This window comes from Cyprinodon variegatus, unplaced genomic scaffold, assembly GCF_000732505.1.
Source record: "Cyprinodon variegatus isolate N-32 unplaced genomic scaffold, C_variegatus-1.0 Scaffold323, whole genome shotgun sequence".
Taxonomy (NCBI): domain Eukaryota; kingdom Metazoa; phylum Chordata; class Actinopteri; order Cyprinodontiformes; family Cyprinodontidae; genus Cyprinodon; species Cyprinodon variegatus.
The window spans coordinates 496,279-513,684 of NW_015150776.1; the positions used below are offsets into that span (position 1 = coordinate 496,279).

Sequence of the window (17,406 nt, forward strand, 5' to 3'; positions counted from 1 at the left end):
ACATATCTAAAAAAAAATGTAATAGTCACTAAAATTGTCTTTTAGTGTTTAAAAGCGAGTACCTCCATGGAAAATTGTTCGATTTGCGAAAGTTTGTTCTGAAAAAAAAAAAAGAAATTATAAAAGTCTGGGCTTCGAGAAAAGTGCAAATTGTACACCGTACTAACCTGAGTGCAAGTAGGGTGTTGGCTCCTATTGGTCAAAGCACTTTACTTATGCAGTTCCGTTACTGCTGTTTCACTCATGCACTGACTCACCATCTCGGTCCAAAGATCATTGCATTGTTTGTTCTTCACCTGGGCTGCTAGTGGTAAAGGATCCTAGTTCTTCCTGCATGAAGCTGAAAGATTGTAAGGCGCTTCTATCAACCACTATATCATCTCACATGTGGACCAGTTTTTCCTACATGAGGCCAGAGGCTCAATAGAAAGACTTTTCTCAATGTGGCACTAAGTGTGTCCCAGACCGCTCATTTAGAGCTCAGAAGAGGCAAAGGTAGGGTGGAGACCTGAAACACTTCCCTTTGTAGGAAGCAGTGCCCATGTGCGCTGGTCTTATAGGAAATTCATTCATTTTCCTGCTTAAGGTAAGAAACTCACTTTAGTTCTTTTTATAATTTCAAAATATAACTTATGCTCTGTGTCCTGGTAGAAAAGCATTTTAAAGCACAAAGCATTTAAATCATGACAAGAATTTTCTCTGTTGCTCTGTGCTTGGCTTGTTTTTATTCTAAACTCTAAACAATGGGAAAAAAGAGAAAGGTAGACGATTTTCTCCAATATCAACTTTTTTAAAAATATAGTAGTTTTTTTAATCTGTTTAAATCAAGCATGTATTCTATTGTATAAATATTTGAGGATGAAATGTCTTGCTGTGAAGAAGTCCCATTCTGTCAATTAACACAGTTAAATGTACAAAAAAGCAAATAAAATGGTTTGTAGAAAGTTATTTAGCATAAAGAAATCCATTACTTGCAAACTACTATATATTGTGTATAGTATAGATAGATCCTGTATTCTATCTAATTTATCTGCACCATCATCACCAAGTCCAATTCCTTGAAAGTGCAAACCTACTTGGCAATAAACTGATTCTGAAAACTCTTTTTCCAGATTACAGTTGCATGTGCATTTTTATTATTTAAATACATTCAATGTAATTTCCAAATAATATGTGCAAATTTTGAACTAACTGTAAGAAAGAATGTATGTATGTGTTAAAGCACAGCTTGTTACTATAGACCCTTTCCATCTAGCCCTGCTGTGAAGCTAGTGGAAGGATATAATTATTTTCTTCTCATGTTTTTTTTGTTTTGATAATACTTCAAGATCCATTTTTAATTAAAGGACAAAAACAAAAGGAATGCTACTTTTCAGACAAACTTACCCAGCTTTACACCTGCAAGGGAAACTGACGAGAAAAAAATATTTTTATACTTTGTTGAGAGCTTCAACCAACCTCCAAATATACCTTTTGTTGATACCCTGAGAAACAATAAATCTAATATGTGCCAGCATTTATGCTTTATACAAACTCTTGGATGGGGGAAAAAATGACAGCTCCGAATGAGCAGATTTAATAGCCAAAACATTTTTGAGAAGTTGTAAGTTGAATACTTGTCTAGTTCTTTTACCTTTGTATCTAGCTGATTTATAAATTGGAAAAAAAAAAAAAAAAACTATTTTTGATTGTATCATAATCGCATTATTTTCAAAGTAATTTTTTTTTTTTTTTTTTTTCAGGGTTAAATTATGAAAAAGTCCTGAGGTAAAGATGGGGTCAGTACAGTCGTACTTCAACAACTTGCGTGGAAAAGAAAAAAAGCAGGGTAAGCTTTACTGTTATGTTACATGTTTGTTAACTGTTTTCTGAGTAATGAGAGTTTTTACATACTGTACTTGGAGAGCCTCAAAATATCTCAAAAAAGTTCTCTACTTTTATTTGTGTTAAAATAAAATGTACATTTACTGTTCTGCTGCGTTTCTTAGAGGAGGAAAGACATGTTCGAGCTAATGACAGAGCTTTCAACCTGTCTTACAACTATGCAGTAAGTGGATCCTGCAGGAGGTTTTTTACTATAACTTAAAATATTTTATCTGCACTGCCTTGTAAAATTTGAATCTTTTCACAGTTTGTCATGTTAAAGCCACTATTTTTATTGTACTTTGCTGTAATCTCATGGAAAATACCAATAAAATACAGTGTACCATTTTTTATTTTAATTGATAGGATGCATGATTTTTTTTTTTTACAAAATATTTTGAAGATGTATACTTTTTATTCAGCCCCCTTTTTTGTGGTGCTGATAAATGTAAAACGAAAAACAAAACTGACTTATGAATTTTTTTAATTCTTTTCAACCAGTTTTAATTACTTCAAATTTTATTTAAATTGATTTAATTAGATTTTCTGTATTAATATGTAAAGATACAGCTTTTTTTATCATAAGAAAAAGGGAGTTCCATAAAGTCTAGAACACAGAGGATTCGTGAGGATACAATTAAAAACAGTTAAGAAATGAAGCATAGCCCAAAGCTTTTGACTGTTAACTCCATCATTAAATTAGAAACAATTTTGCACAACAAGGAACCAATGAAGATATCTGTCAAAACTGAAAGTTCAGGCAAGGATAGTATTAATCATGCAGCCATGGTTACCAGGGAAGGGCTAAAGTAATTCACAGATCAACTATTAAGTGGATGATTGATAAGAAGCAATCTGTTGTGGAAAGCAGGGCATAAAGTCCCATTTCAAGTTTATCTCAAGCTATATAGAGGACACAGTAAATGTGCAGAAGAATGAGACCAGTTTCTGAACCTCATGCAAAACCCCAACAGCGTGATATACTAATGGATAGCATTTAAAGAAACATGCATGTTTGGCTGATTTACTAATCGGTTGCTCCACGATTTGCATCTGTGAAATGATGAAAAAGAGGATGGGGTCGTAATCGATCCATCTAGCCTGCGTACCTACTTATAAGTGCAGAACACGTGCTGATTATCAGAAAGAGCAAAATGCTGGGATGAGGAATTGCAAATGGTATTAACCATCACCCGCAATGAGATTTTTTAAATGTGAAATAGTGTATACATATTAAGCACATTTAAAAATTTGGTGAAAACTTACAGTTAAATAAAAAAATCCTTCCAGCATTTTATATTCTTGCTTTTTGATGCTCATTCAAGCGTAGAATTACAATTGGTGGCATTTCCCTGAATAGTTTTCCTCATGTGCTTCCAAGCAATGGAGGTTTATTTGAGAGATAATAGGGCACAATAGACACAATAAACAGTTTTAGTCGAAACCTAGTCACCAATAAGTCTGCTTTGGAAAACCTAACTGATTTATGTAGAAAACTACGGCACACATGGACATGAAAGTGCTTTTTATCCTCAGAGTAACATATTTATTTGGATTAATCAGTGGTAAAATAAATTTTTTTTATATCTTATTATGAAATAAATATGAGCTCTGTAAATGCCAGTCTTCTATCCATCTCTTTCTTAGGCTACTTGTATCATTGTTAAAGTTTGTAGTATTCAGATTCCAGAATCTACACCATCATGTTTGTGCCTCCAAGTCGTCTGACAGGCAACAGTTGCACATAATTATTTCTTTTCTTCTCATCCTTTTCACATAAGGCCCTGCCATTTCTGCCGTGATCTATTATGTTTTCTTAAAATCTCCATGGTGATAGCCAATTAGAGTTGGTAGTACACACAACACCTTTTTTGATTAAATATAGCGAAATAATGGTTACCCTGGTTGGGGAAAAAAATCAAAAGGTAGGAAACTCTTGAGACTAGGTTGGACATTCACATTTCAGGGAATTAAACAGAACAACAACCTTAAACATACAGCCTGGTTTAGAAAGATTCTTAGATGAATAGAAAATAAAAACAACAACAATTTGCAATTTTGTCTGCAAAGCTAGTAAAGACATAACCAAGAGACTTTTAGCTGGTACTGTTGCAAAAAAAAAATGCTCTTCAAAGTATTGACTCAACAGCCTTGTGGGGAACAGCTCACAATATTTTTCAGATTTTTATTTGAAGAAAACAAGAAATCTGCACTACTTTCTTTCCTTAGTATGCACAACATGTTGTCGATTTGTCACAAGAAATTTCAATAGTGTTGAAGTCTTTGGTTGTAACATGACAAAATGTGAAAAATGTATGGGATTACCTTTACAAGGCACCGTAGACTTGCACACATGTCGATATTCTACTGTGAGCTGTAAGTATTATTTTATGAACTAACTGTTATGTGTCACTTCCCCTTTCTTAGAACAATGCCATCAGGACCTCCAAGTACAACATTTTCACCTTTCTACCTCTTAATCTGTTTGAGCAGTTCAGGAGGCTGGCTAATGCTTACTTCCTGTTCCTCCTCCTTCTTCAGGTAGACAATTCATCGTTTCTATTTCTATCCATTTTCAAACAACTTATCTTTAAATGCTACTCATTACAGTTACATATCTTTGTTCGAATTCTCAAATAAGCATTTTCTTACATCAGCATTGATTAATAATTTTTAAGTGAAATCAATTTGACTATTCATTTTACATAGTGTAAACAAATTTTATGAACTGAACTATCTAACAGAGGGAATAACCGCTCTTCCTTCTTTTGTGCAGTTAATTCCACAAATCTCCTCTCTGTCATGGTTCACCACAGCTGTGCCTTTAGTTATGGTGCTGGCCATGACAGCGGTTAAAGATGCCAATGATGACATAGTAAGATAAAAGCCTTACATTTATAAAGAACATTCTAACCTTAACCCTCCTTGAGTCTCAAACAAACATTTGAGTAAACCATGTCTTTTTCTTCTGTCAACTGAGTAGAACAGGCACAAAAGTGACCGACAAGTGAATAACCGCATGGTGAGCGTCCTCATTGATGGAGAGTAAGTCGTTTTATTAGTCAAACATTAGATCACAGAGTTGTAAATTATTTACAGTTTATGAGGAAGTATCTGTGGTTGTTTTAAAGGGTATTTGCCCTCCACATTTTTGAAAAACAAAATGTTTTTTTTCTCTACAGACTGAAAAATGAAAAATGGATGAATGTTCAAGTTGGGGATATAATTAAACTGGAGAGCAATCAGTTTGTAACAGTATGTAATGGCTTTACAAATTTATACAAAAAAATCAATTACCAAACATTTTGGAAAGGTTAACTCATCAGTCAACCTTAAATAGAGTTTTATTAACATCCAGTAAACCATTAGCTCTGAAAACCATTAACAAAGTTTATCTTTCACAGGCAGACCTTTTGTTGCTGTCCAGCAGTGAGCCACTTAACTTGGTTTATGTGGAAACAGCCGAGCTAGATGGGTAAATGTTGTACATCTGTTTTTTTTTTTGCTCACACATTATTTGCATCGTTCTTATAACCTAATGGTGGTCCACAGTGAAACAAACCTTAAAGTGAAACAAGCCTTGACTCTCACAGGAGAGATGGAGGACTCCATTGAAACTCTCTCAAACTTCAAAGGTGAGACATTCTCTAAGAAATTCATGCTACAGAGAATCAGAAAACCAGTTTAACAGAAAAACAGTGATGTGAATGTTTTTCAAATGCACATTTTAAAAATATCACATCAGAAAAGCTTCATGGTAACGTCACAATTTAAAAAGAAATCCTTTAAATTCTCAAACATGTATGCTCGATTCAGGTGTTTAAAGGGTTGATGCACAAAACAGGAGATGGAAAAATGTTTTTTTGAAACAGCACTGATGTAGAAAACTTTTACATCACATGACTGATCAACTCTCTCTGCTGTCGCCATCGTCCCTGATGTTCCTGTTACCTGGTTATTTGTGTAAACATGGATGAAATAAACATTGCCAACACTAGCTGACATGTTAACATAAGAACATTTTCCCAATAGCAATACAGTCACTAAAACTTCTCAACATTACTGATCTGTGGTCAGTACTAGACTGCAGTGACATCATGTGGATGACAACGTATGAGGACATTACTGTACGCTTTGTAAGCTTGGTTAATTTGCTTTAGACCAAAATTATAGGGGCACCTACACTCAAACTTATGTTTGGACAAAGTAACAAACCCGGGTTAACATAAGACCATCCAAAAATGGATGAATCCTAGTGATCAAGGTGTACATCTAAAAAAGGTTCAAGCTTACTGAAAAGTTTGCTTTAATAATTGTTGGGTGATTGTCACAGAAAATTTGTGACCATTAAGTGTTCATCAGTTTATAATACATGCAAAATTTGAAGGAGACTAAAAAACCAAAAAAAAAATCTGAAAACCATTCTAGAAATGGACTTTCTTTTTGGAATAATATTTGAAAATAGTTAATAAAAATGAATGTATGAATATTTACTTGCCAACAGTCAGCACACCTTCCACTTACACTCAATGATTGTTTTGCCAACATTTCTTTGTTGGATAGGTATTTTGTTTCCAATAACGTACTTATAGCATGTGATACATCTCTTGGGTTAAATTTAAAAAATGTTCCTGTCTTATAATGATCATTCATACTTGTTACTTATTGAGTTTGATATCTTGCTAATGCCTGTGCTTTTCAGGCGAAGTGCGATGTGAGCCTCCAAACAACCGTTTGGACAAATTTAAAGGGACCTTGACTGTGAATGGACAAAATTATGGCCTGGACAACGATAAGATACTTCTCAGAGGATGCACACTGAGAAACACAGAGTGGTGCTTCGGTCTGGTCATCTTTGGAGGTAAAAACCCCACCACTTTTGCTTCTTTAAGGGTCTTGATTTATAACATATATATTTTCACTTTAGCTACTGTTATAAAAGTGTCTGCTGTGAACCTAAACTTTGAGTCTGGCTACTTAAGATAAAAAGCCTTTGAAATCATTGGGAGAGAAACTCTTATATTGCTCACTAATCAAGTCTACATGATTCCACTAGAGGACGCTAATAATGAGCTATTATGGCTGCTGCTTTTAGAGAAACAAATAATTATTTTGTTCAGCTTTGAATTGTGTAAAGTTACTGCACATTTACATGTGATTAAATTATCATTTCCACTTGTATTTAAGCTATTGAGACTTATACAATTGTTGTTTGCACTGCTTGTTCAGTCTTGGCATTGACTGAGTGTTGTTCTAAAAAAAGAAAAAAAAATTTTTTTTCATGTATCCTAGCAATATTCAACCAAATTATGAGGGGCTACTTATTTCAGCCCCGAACCTCAGCCAATACAAACAAAAAGGTTTTTATTTTTATTTATTTCAGATATATTTCTCATATTGTAAGAAATATGAATAAATATCATCAAATGTTTAAACGTTTGTTTATATTTCCCTTCTTCTTATGCATGTGTTTAGTGACAAAGAGGAAATTAAGCCCGATTTAATGAATGGCCTAAATTTTGTTTGCAATAAATGTACATATTTTTCTTCACTGGTTTCTGATGATTGTTGATGATCTGATAAATTCAAATTTCCACAGCATGTTAAGGACTAAAAAGTATCTATGCAGAAATACAATGTATATCTAAACATGATAGAAAATTTTCCCAGGTCCTGACACCAAGCTCATGCAGAACAGTGGAAAGACAAAATTCAAACGGACCAACATTGATCACCTGATGAATGTCCTGGTTTTGTGGGTAAGTAACTAGAACTAGAATCTTTGTGAAAGCAAGCATTTACCTGATACAGTTAACTAACATAAAAAAGTATGTCTTAATTTATCCTTTATCCATATCAATGACTTAAAGCACACTGAAAAACAATAATTTAGAAATTAAGTTAGCATGTAAACATCTGAGTTGAAACTTTGATTGTCTCAAGCTGAAATAGGCAAATTTCTATCACCTTTTATGAGTTGTACATGCTTTTTATTATATTAATGTTTAGGATTGTGTCTATTCCACCAGATTTTTGGTTTCCTGTTTACCATGTGCTTCATTCTGGCCATCGGCAATGCTATCTGGGAAGTGAAAGAGGGCTCCGTCTTTACCGTGTTTCTTCCACGTGATCAAGGCGTTAATGCTGCCTTGTCCTCCTTCCTCTCGTTCTGGTCTTATGTCATCGTCCTCAATGCAGTAGTGCCCATTTCCCTCTATGTCAGGTATAAAGATAAGGAAATCAGACAGAAACTGTTTGTGACTATATTTTTTTTACTGCTGTTGCTGCTTTTGTGTCATCAAATCTTAACATATTTTTATGCATGAATGTCAGTGTGGAGATCATTCGACTTGGGAACAGCTACTTTATAAACTGGGACAGAAAGATGTATTATCCTAAGAATGACACTCCAGCTCAGGCAAGGACCACCACACTCAACGAGGAGCTAGGCCAGATTAAATACATCTTCAGTGACAAGACTGGCACTCTGACACAGAACATCATGACATTCAACAAGTGCTCCATCAATGGAAAAAACTATGGTAGGTAATACAATTGGGCTTCGTTCGAATTGGAATGATTCAGGTTCTGATTTCTTATATCGATTCAGGCTAACATCAATTCTCAATTCTGATTCTTTCAAAAATGAGATGGTCTAAATTTCTTAATGAAGTTTAATTCCTTTGACAACTAACTTGTGAATTACTATAAATTACCACAGTTATTTTCAGTCAGTATATAAATTTCAAATCAATGAACTCTAATATAAATCATAACTGTTTTTCCACAGAGTTACACTTTCATATGGAACTCTCTTTCTGAAAGTCTCATTAGAATACATATATCAAGTGTCTGATGCTGGAGGTACACATGCCGTATAGTACAATTTTACTACTTAATTTGCCCGATTCTGGTGGTGACTGTTGGAGCTGGAAGAAAAAGTAAACAGAAGGATGGTTCAGATTTTATATCCTCAGTATGGTTTACTGAACCTCACTTCCGCCCAACTAGACATGGAAGTACTGATGTTTTACTGATCACTTTAGTGATCTGATTTTTATATTCTTGGTCAGTTAGTGGGTTTGCAATAGAGCCCAAATGAACTAAAATAAACAGATGATGATGTTATGTCTTAAAATCATTCATAGGTTTGGCCGATTTACATGTGGGTAATGAGAAGGGTATCTGTTAAGATGTAAAAAAAGAGAAATAGTTTAGCAAAAAACGGTACATGCTCTCTGTGAAAAGAGCACTACGAATTAAGAGGAAGAACAAATTAAAGAACTTGCCTTGTGCAGAACTTACCTTACAATACCAGTACTGACAGATGAGAATCTCATCCTCAGTTTAGTGTATGCACCATTCCTTGTATTGTGTAATTCCATCTCCAGTGTTGTAGGTAGTCGACTTGTCATTTTTTTCATAAACATGTACAACCACTCCTGTGAATTATTTTCCCCTGATATCACCCATTCAAATAAAACATTTGAATGGGTGTAGGACAGTTGAAAGGTTGGAACTGGTTCCAGTGAGATATCAATTCTCGTTGCCCAACCCTAATTGGCTATTTAAATATTGACACAAAAGGGACACAAACACAAAAGTGGTATGTTATCTGATTATTTAATATGTATGTCTCTTTTTTAGGAGACCTTTATGACTTCTCTGGACATAGAGTTGAAATAACAGAGGTAAGCGGCCACATGGCAGCAATTCTTAGTGAATTTATTGAAAGATGATAACTTCTTAAGCTGCTGCCCCCGCGACCCGACCCCGGATAAGCGGAGGAAGATGGATGGATGGATGGATGGATGGATAACTATGACATAGCCTCATTATATAATCTCTCCACAGAAAACGCAAAAAGTGGACTTCTCCTGGAATAAGCTGGCAGACCCAAAGTTCGCCTTTCATGACTATAGCCTTTTGGAGACTGTGCGAGAGGGAAACCCTGAAGCTCAGGCCTTCTTTCGACTATTGGCTCTGTGCCACACCGTCATGCCTGAAGAAAAGAAAGAGGGTCAGATTATCGATATTTTCATTAACAGTAGTTGAGAAAGCTTTAAGAAAGCTTTACAGAGATTACTGGAAAACTGGGTCTAAAAAATTTGTCTACACCCTATTAGTTTAATGAGTAACTCTAAAATATTTAGAGTTTAGCATGTTAAAATAAGTTAAGCAATGCTTCAATTTGACTGACTATTACAGAATATTCGTTCTTTAAGATAATTCATTATTTAAGAAAAGTCATGGGCTAGTGCTTTAAAATTTTAAGTTTTAGAACAAAATCCTTTAAAAATAATCTAGTACAACTTAAATGAAAAACAATTATTAGGAGATTAGGAGCTAAATATGGTTTAAAAAGCACTCTATTTACATAATACCTAGCAGTAAAACTGTCCACTGTTAGACTAATACTTCAATTGATTAAGTCTTTGCAGGACTTATCCTGTGTTACACATATTGTCTCTAACAATTTTCACACCATAATCTGTCAGTTTTAGAACATTTTTTGTCCACAGTCCTCTTCAGTTTACTTTGTGTTAAGTTTTATTCTTTGTCATATGACCATGACATGGTCATATGACAAAGTCATATGAAAATACTATTTTCAAAACCAACTTGAAAATAGTATTTTCTTCCTTCAAATCATCCTTTTGCTGATTTGGAATAACCCATATTTTCCTTCATGAAAAAAAAAAACTTTACAATTTTGAGTTATTACTTAATTAAAAGTGATTAAAAGGAATTAAACAAAAATACTGTTCCAATTGAAAAATTAAATGCCAAACTGGTTTGCTAAACTGGTTTGCATTAAAAACACCATCTGGGACTTCCAACTAATGTGGTGGTATCCTTTCCTTTTCTTTCCTTGCCTTCCCTTTTATTTCAATTCAGTTCAACTCACCTCAATTTTAATTCAATTAAAAAATACTGTATTTTTCACAAAGGGAAATTAATTGTTGCAGAAACTCATGGGCAGTTTTAAAAAAAAGTAAAGCAGTCTGAATTGTTTTAACTGAACCAGACAAATGTGATAAGCAAATGGGGTCCTGTTAGCTGCTTTTTTGCTTGCTTAGATGGCCAACAGAGGTTTATCTATGACCTGCATGATGAGGTGTGATGTGGTCTCCCATATGTCTGAGCTGGATTGTTGAATATACACAGTAAAATATCCAGGATGTTATTCATAAGCACTGGCAACCCACCTCTTTTGAGTTTGCAATTCTTTTTTAAAGTATGCTAAGTCTGCTTGTATGGTTAAAAAGCCTGGCAGATAGATGCTGAAGTTTTGCATAAGCTGCAGCAGCCCCATATTACTAAAACTCATGATTCTGCACTGCAGATTCTAGCTGGGTCCTTGCTGGGACTTGGATTCCGTTAACTTGTTTCCTAAAGGTCTCAAATTGCCCCTAATTTATGGATTTATGGAAGAGAAGGCTTACATTTCCTGTTGCTCTCTCTTCTCCTTGCTCCTGCTCTACATCATTTGGGTCTTCTTTTGAACTCAACCAGTTCTTGCAGAAAATGCTAAAGTATTATTTCAGCTTTAGAGATGTTGAACCTGTCCAAAAATGAAAATTAAATATTAAAAACCATGATTCACAAACAGGGGAGCAAAAGTTCTCTTAAAAAGGATCCAAGCTTGCAGAGCAGCACTAACATGCAGCTATCTTAACCACTGCAATTCTAGACACAAACTTCGAAGTGTTACTACCATGCAGGTTTGTATCGCGGTTCTGGAAGGAAAGGCATCTGGGAAAAACTTTACTGAGTCATATTGATGTACCGTGAATAAGAGGACAGATGAAAAGACGCACACAATAATAAAAAAAAAAAAGTATTTGGAACTCTTGCTGGAGTGTTAGTTTATTTTCTACAGACTTTGCTAAACTCTTCAAAAAGAGTTTGTTAAAATGTGTGTAGGATTTGTTTCTTTTCTTTAAACGGGTTTGATTAATTGGATCCTTTGTCCTCTTCACCACCTTGTAGGGGAACTGAACTACCAGGCTCAGTCTCCTGATGAGGGCGCTCTGGTCACAGCAGCAAGGAACTTTGGATTTGTGTTCCGCTCTCGCACACCTGAGACCATCACCATCATGGAGATGGGCGAAAAAGTCACATATGAACTTTTGGCCGTTCTAGACTTTAATAATGTCCGGAAGAGGATGTCAGTAATAGGTCAGAAAAAATATTAAATATCACAATCGGAAAATTTGTTTTTCATAGAATTTATGTTCAACATTGTTTTACGTTTTTCTCAGTACGTCACCCTAATGGCAAGATGACCTTGTATTGCAAAGGGGCTGACACCATCATCTATGAAAGATTAGACCGCTCTTGTAAGAAACTGATGAAGGTTACAACAGATCATCTTAATGTAAGAGATATGTTTGTATTTTTTATTTAATTTGAGCTATTAATATGTTATCCTTAGTCTGAACTACTTTTGAATTATATAACCAAATTAGGAATATGCAGGAGATGGGCTACGCACTCTTGTTCTGGCCCACAAGCACCTGGAGGAGAACTATATGGAAGAGTGGACACAGCGCCACCATGAGGCCAGCACAGCCCTGGAAGGAAGGGAAGAGAGACTTGATCAACTTTATGAGGAGATTGAAAAAGATCTGATTGTTAGTTTATTTGCTATGCACATGCACAATTATTAGTTAAACTATTTCCCATATTACAAAAAGGTCTATTTACATTATGAGCTCATTTTTTTATATTTGCTTCCAGCTGTTAGGAGCAACAGCTGTTGAAGACAAGTTGCAAGACGGCGTTCCACAGACAATTGAGCAGCTGGCCAATGCTGACATCAAACTCTGGGTGCTGACTGGTGATAAACAAGGTAGAAATTAATATATAACATTTGGAATCATGTATTTTTAAGATGATTATGAAATTTTATGAAGCAGCCATGTTATTCATTTTAAAGTTAGTGATATTGTTATTCTTTAACAGAGACAGCAGAGAATATTGGTTACTCATGCAACATGCTAAGGGAAGATATGAAGGAGGTGTTCATTGTTGCTGCTCATACAGCTGAAGAGGTTAAACAGGAGCTGCAGTGAGTCAAAGAGTAACTTATTATTGCAAAGAAGTGAATGTGTTAATTTTAAGAGTTTAGTTGTTATAACAAGATAAAACTTGTTCTAAAAAAACAACCAATAACAGAAAAAAATATTCACAAAATAAAATTATATAGCATTATTACTTGTAATTTTTTGTAAAGGACATCACTGTTTTTAGGTATGCCAGACGGATGATGTGTCCGGAATCAGCAGAGCAGCCTTCTGTGAAAAAATGTCGTGCAGGGCTTTTTTGGCTTCAGAAAATGGAGACAGTGCAGGATGAAAAAGTTGAAGGGGATTATGGTCTGATAATAAATGGACACAGCTTGGTAGGTATTACATTCTGATTTATTTACCTGTAATTCTGTGAAAAGATGTTTAAAACTATCCATTTGTTGAATTTAGTTGGACTATGGGGCTCATAACAAGGAATATTTGATATAAATACAAAAAGAAAAATCCAAATAAGCACAAACTCCACAAGTTGCCATCCAACTGTGCAGAGCAGGGGTGCAAAACTAACGTATCCCTTCCGTGCCAGCAGGATGTGCAACCAGACAATCATTGCTAGGTAATCAGTTGTCAGCTGCTGCTGAAAGTTTTAAAGCATGTCTTCTGATATGGCATGATTATCAACAAGAGTGCCTTTGTAACCCTCTCTAGATGAAAAGTCAGAGGCAAGATGAAAAGGAAAAGCTGAATGATACTAACAGGTGGACTGTAGCTACAGAGCAGAGCTTACAAAGCTGAGCTAGAACGTGGAGGAGCATCCTATAATGGTTAAAATCTTGTATTTACTAGAATGTTTGAGAAGGGCTGAAAATGTTAGCAGTTTAACATTTTTAGCAACTTACTAATAGTCTAACTGCTGCGTTTCCTGACCAATACTGTACAAAGATCTCACACTTATTAATCAATGCAGGTTAGTGTCCATCAGACAGATGGCTCTTTCTAGTTTGAGATGTTAAAAGAACAACAAAAATACACTAAAATGTTGTGGAAAGACTCTTGGTCAATGCTGCAAATTATCCAACGAGTAAAATAAACAATATTGACCAAGACATAGAATACAACTTCATAAAAAATTACTTTTTCATCCCAAAGTGAAATCAGATGTTAACTTGTATAGGAGATAACAGCCAGAGGCAGAAGGCGTCTCCTGTAGCGGTCTGTCTGGCAGCAGATCTGAAGAATACTGAGGATACTAAAAAAAGATAATCGAGATTCAGCAGTCTTCCAAGGAGGATACCCTGCATTGCCTTTAATGTTGTTCAATTTATGAAATATTCTTCTTTGTAAAATAATTTCCAAAGATTGCTTAGGAGTTCTCAGAAATTGTATCAGCTGGTTTAGCTTCTTTGAGTAATTTGCTGTGATGCTGCTTCCCCAATAGCTTATGGCAGAAGTGTTCAGTATCTCTACAACAGACATATAGAAGACATGCATCATGTTGCTGCAAACACCAAAGGACCTAAAATAATGAACATTATGCATTAAAAAAGGCTTTTTTGTCAGGTTGGTTGGAGGCTTTGAAGACCCAAATGCAGAGATGAGTAGGCAGAGATGAGTTTTGCTTATTTAATTAGGGACTAACAGGCAACTGGGGCAAAAATACAAAAATGCAAAAATACTGAAAACCAAACAAAATCCAATAAACTTCAGAGAAATATACACATGGGGAGCAAGACATGGGGAAGCAACAAAACATCAAGAAACCAGCAAACAGGAACTGCAGAGGTGGTGTATATATGGGAAACAGAACAAAGGATGGGCTAATGAGCTGATATGAAGCAGGTGTGAAAAGGACTAAGTAGGAGGGAGCCAAGGGGAAGAAACACACAAAGGGGGCAACAGAGAGCAACCAAACTGACAGAAAACAACTACAGAGGGCAGAAACCTGATCATTTTAATTTAATCAAAAGACCTTTCAGTTTTTTATGTAGGTCCAGGATTTTCTATTGAGTTTGGAATTTTGGGATCATTGCAACAACAGTATGAAGAAGTTCTAAACAATTACTATATAAATAATCCTCATTTTCAAGTTTTAACACATAAAAAGTATTTATGAATCAAATCGATTGCATCAATCACAACATGTTGTTTCAAGGCATTTAGCAAATTGAAACATATCATAACATAACAGCTGTTGTTTAATAGTTTTACATCTAAGTAAACCCAGTTACAGAGTCACTGACTTTGCAAAAGTCTCTTTTCTCAATTCTTACAAATTGTTTTGGAGAATAATCTAGTCAGGTTTGTACCAATCTATTTAATTTTATTTTTTTATTTTCCTTATGACAAAAAAAATAATAATTTATGATTCACAAATAAAAAAAAAATATTGGACGTTTTATGGGGTCATTTAGGTCTCTTCTCTGCTCAGTCTAGGCGAATCCAATCAGGAGTTCATTGGTCTTTATAGTGGGGTTATTTCTTTTAACTGGAGATAAGTCCTTATCTCTATTGAGCTTTACTCTTAAAAGAAGCTGATAGCAGAGCTTGTTCCAGTGTCATTAGCAGCAGTCTTTAGTGAAAACAATCACTCTTGTTATTCTCATAATGATTTTGAATCACTGTGTTTGATTCATTTTTTCTGCTAAGAACCTGAAATGCTGCCAGAAAAACAATTTGAAAATGGTAAAGGCTTTTACAAATTTTTGCTACCAATGCCATCAGCTTGCCTGTATTCATCCACTATCTAAGCAAACCAACCTCAGTCAGTCCACGTTGGACAGAACACCTCTGATGTCATCAGCCTAAGCACAGGCTCCCCTCAGGGTTGTGTCCTGGTCCCCCTGCTGTTCACTCTGTTGGAACAGGTTCACCATCAATCCCATCCAGTTTGCAGAAATCCAGACTCTTCGACTTACTTCATTGAACAAAGTCATCATAGTGGATATCTAATCACTAGACAATTAATTGCACCTATTTGTATATATTTTAAATTCTTTGTACCCTAGTATTATATCTGTCTAAATGTGTGGTCCCTTCCTGTTCTCTTTAGGCTTATGCACTGGAGAAGGATTTGGAGTTGGAGCTGTTAAGGACAGCATGCATGTGTCAGACGGTGATATGTTGTAGGGTAACTCCTCTGCAAAAAGCACAGGTCGTTGAGCTGGTCAAGAAATACAAGCAGGCAATCACTTTGGCCATTGGGGATGGAGCCAATGATGTCAGCATGATCAAGGGTAAAATCTGAAGTCCCAGAAGAGTCAAAAAGCTGCTATGAATATTTCTCTTCATTTTGAAAAATAATGCTCTGTTGTGTTTCAGCGGCTCATATTGGTGTAGGAATCAGTGGTCAGGAGGGGATGCAGGCGGTTCTCTCCAGTGACTTCTCATTTGCACAGTTTCGTTACCTCCAACGCCTCCTGCTGGTGCATGGGCGCTGGTCTTACATTCGCATGTGCAAGTTCCTACAATATTTCTTTTACAAGAACTTCACCTTCACATTTATGCATTTCTGGTATGCCTTCTTTTGTGGATTCTCTGCACAGGTAAGTAAAATACTGAATACCATTTTGCAAACTCACAGTGATTGTACGATGCACACATTGCTTGATAGGTACAGTATATGAATAACCCTAACCCTAGCTTTGTGGGCATTGTGGTAGAGAGCAAATGTCCATGCCTGTAGTTTCCATTATTGTCCAGTGTCTTTGTATTGGCCTATGTTTAAACCTTATAGTAAAACATCCTTTAGATTTGTTTATATCATCGTCTGAATGCTTTTTAGCTCTAATTCTATTACACTATCAACTGCTATTTTTTTTATAGAATCGTTAGACTCTATAAATCTGGAAGGCTTCTTGCTGTCTCTTAGATATCCTTTCCAACTATACCCAGAATTTATTTGATATTTATTAATGGTTAAAATCTTGTATTTACTAGACTGTGTATGATGAGTGGTTCATCACTTTGTACAACTTGGTCTACACATCCCTCCCTATCCTCAGCTTGAGCCTCTTTGACCAGGTATGGCTTCATAGGATATAAGTCACGATTCTGTAAACTGAAAGAAATGTTATAAGTTCTTTGGGATTTAATTATCTTCTTCTCAATTTTCTGCAGGATGTTAATGACCGCTGGAGTTTTCAGTATCCCCAGTTGTACTGCCCTGGCCAGCTCAACATGTATTTCAGTAAAAAAGCCTTTGTGTGGTGCATGTTGCACAGCTGCTACAGTTCCCTAGTCCTCTTCTTTATCCCCTGGGGTGCAATCCAAGATACAGTCCGAGATGACGGCAGAGATATCGCCGACTACCAGTCTTTTGCTTCTCTGGCACAGACCTGTTTGCTTGTTGTGGTGAGCGCTCAGGTGAGAAAAAAACTGTTTTTGTAACAGGAAAATATGAGTTGATGAGTGTAAAACGATGAGAGCAACAAAGGCACACTGTTATGGCCACAAACTTTGCTTTAGCAACACTGGATCCTCAAATGAGAGGTATATATTTAGTATAAAATTT

At 35.5% G+C, this 17,406-nt stretch overlaps 1 protein-coding gene across 1 annotated transcript in view; it reads left to right on the forward strand.

The window, feature by feature from the left end:
- The first annotated feature begins 324 nt into the window (after window positions 1-324).
- LOC107091059 (phospholipid-transporting ATPase ID-like) overlaps window positions 325-17,406 on the forward strand; it is a 19,247-nt gene continuing 2,165 nt past the window's right edge. The window contains exons 1-25 of the mRNA XM_015384783.1: window positions 325-586; window positions 1,743-1,828; window positions 1,989-2,047; window positions 4,291-4,404; window positions 4,640-4,738; window positions 4,847-4,908; window positions 5,046-5,118; window positions 5,268-5,338; window positions 5,416-5,498; window positions 6,566-6,724; window positions 7,534-7,622; window positions 7,893-8,086; window positions 8,197-8,405; window positions 9,511-9,554; window positions 9,718-9,883; window positions 11,857-12,045; window positions 12,129-12,244; window positions 12,336-12,500; window positions 12,607-12,718; window positions 12,832-12,937; window positions 13,120-13,270; window positions 15,946-16,129; window positions 16,215-16,438; window positions 16,833-16,916; window positions 17,013-17,258. Of these exons, the coding sequence (XP_015240269.1) occupies window positions 1,774-1,828; window positions 1,989-2,047; window positions 4,291-4,404; window positions 4,640-4,738; window positions 4,847-4,908; window positions 5,046-5,118; window positions 5,268-5,338; window positions 5,416-5,498; window positions 6,566-6,724; window positions 7,534-7,622; window positions 7,893-8,086; window positions 8,197-8,405; window positions 9,511-9,554; window positions 9,718-9,883; window positions 11,857-12,045; window positions 12,129-12,244; window positions 12,336-12,500; window positions 12,607-12,718; window positions 12,832-12,937; window positions 13,120-13,270; window positions 15,946-16,129; window positions 16,215-16,438; window positions 16,833-16,916; window positions 17,013-17,258 (3,054 nt within the window). The 5' untranslated portion in view covers window positions 325-586; window positions 1,743-1,773. The remainder of the gene's footprint in view (window positions 587-1,742; window positions 1,829-1,988; window positions 2,048-4,290; window positions 4,405-4,639; window positions 4,739-4,846; window positions 4,909-5,045; window positions 5,119-5,267; window positions 5,339-5,415; window positions 5,499-6,565; window positions 6,725-7,533; window positions 7,623-7,892; window positions 8,087-8,196; window positions 8,406-9,510; window positions 9,555-9,717; window positions 9,884-11,856; window positions 12,046-12,128; window positions 12,245-12,335; window positions 12,501-12,606; window positions 12,719-12,831; window positions 12,938-13,119; window positions 13,271-15,945; window positions 16,130-16,214; window positions 16,439-16,832; window positions 16,917-17,012; window positions 17,259-17,406) is intronic.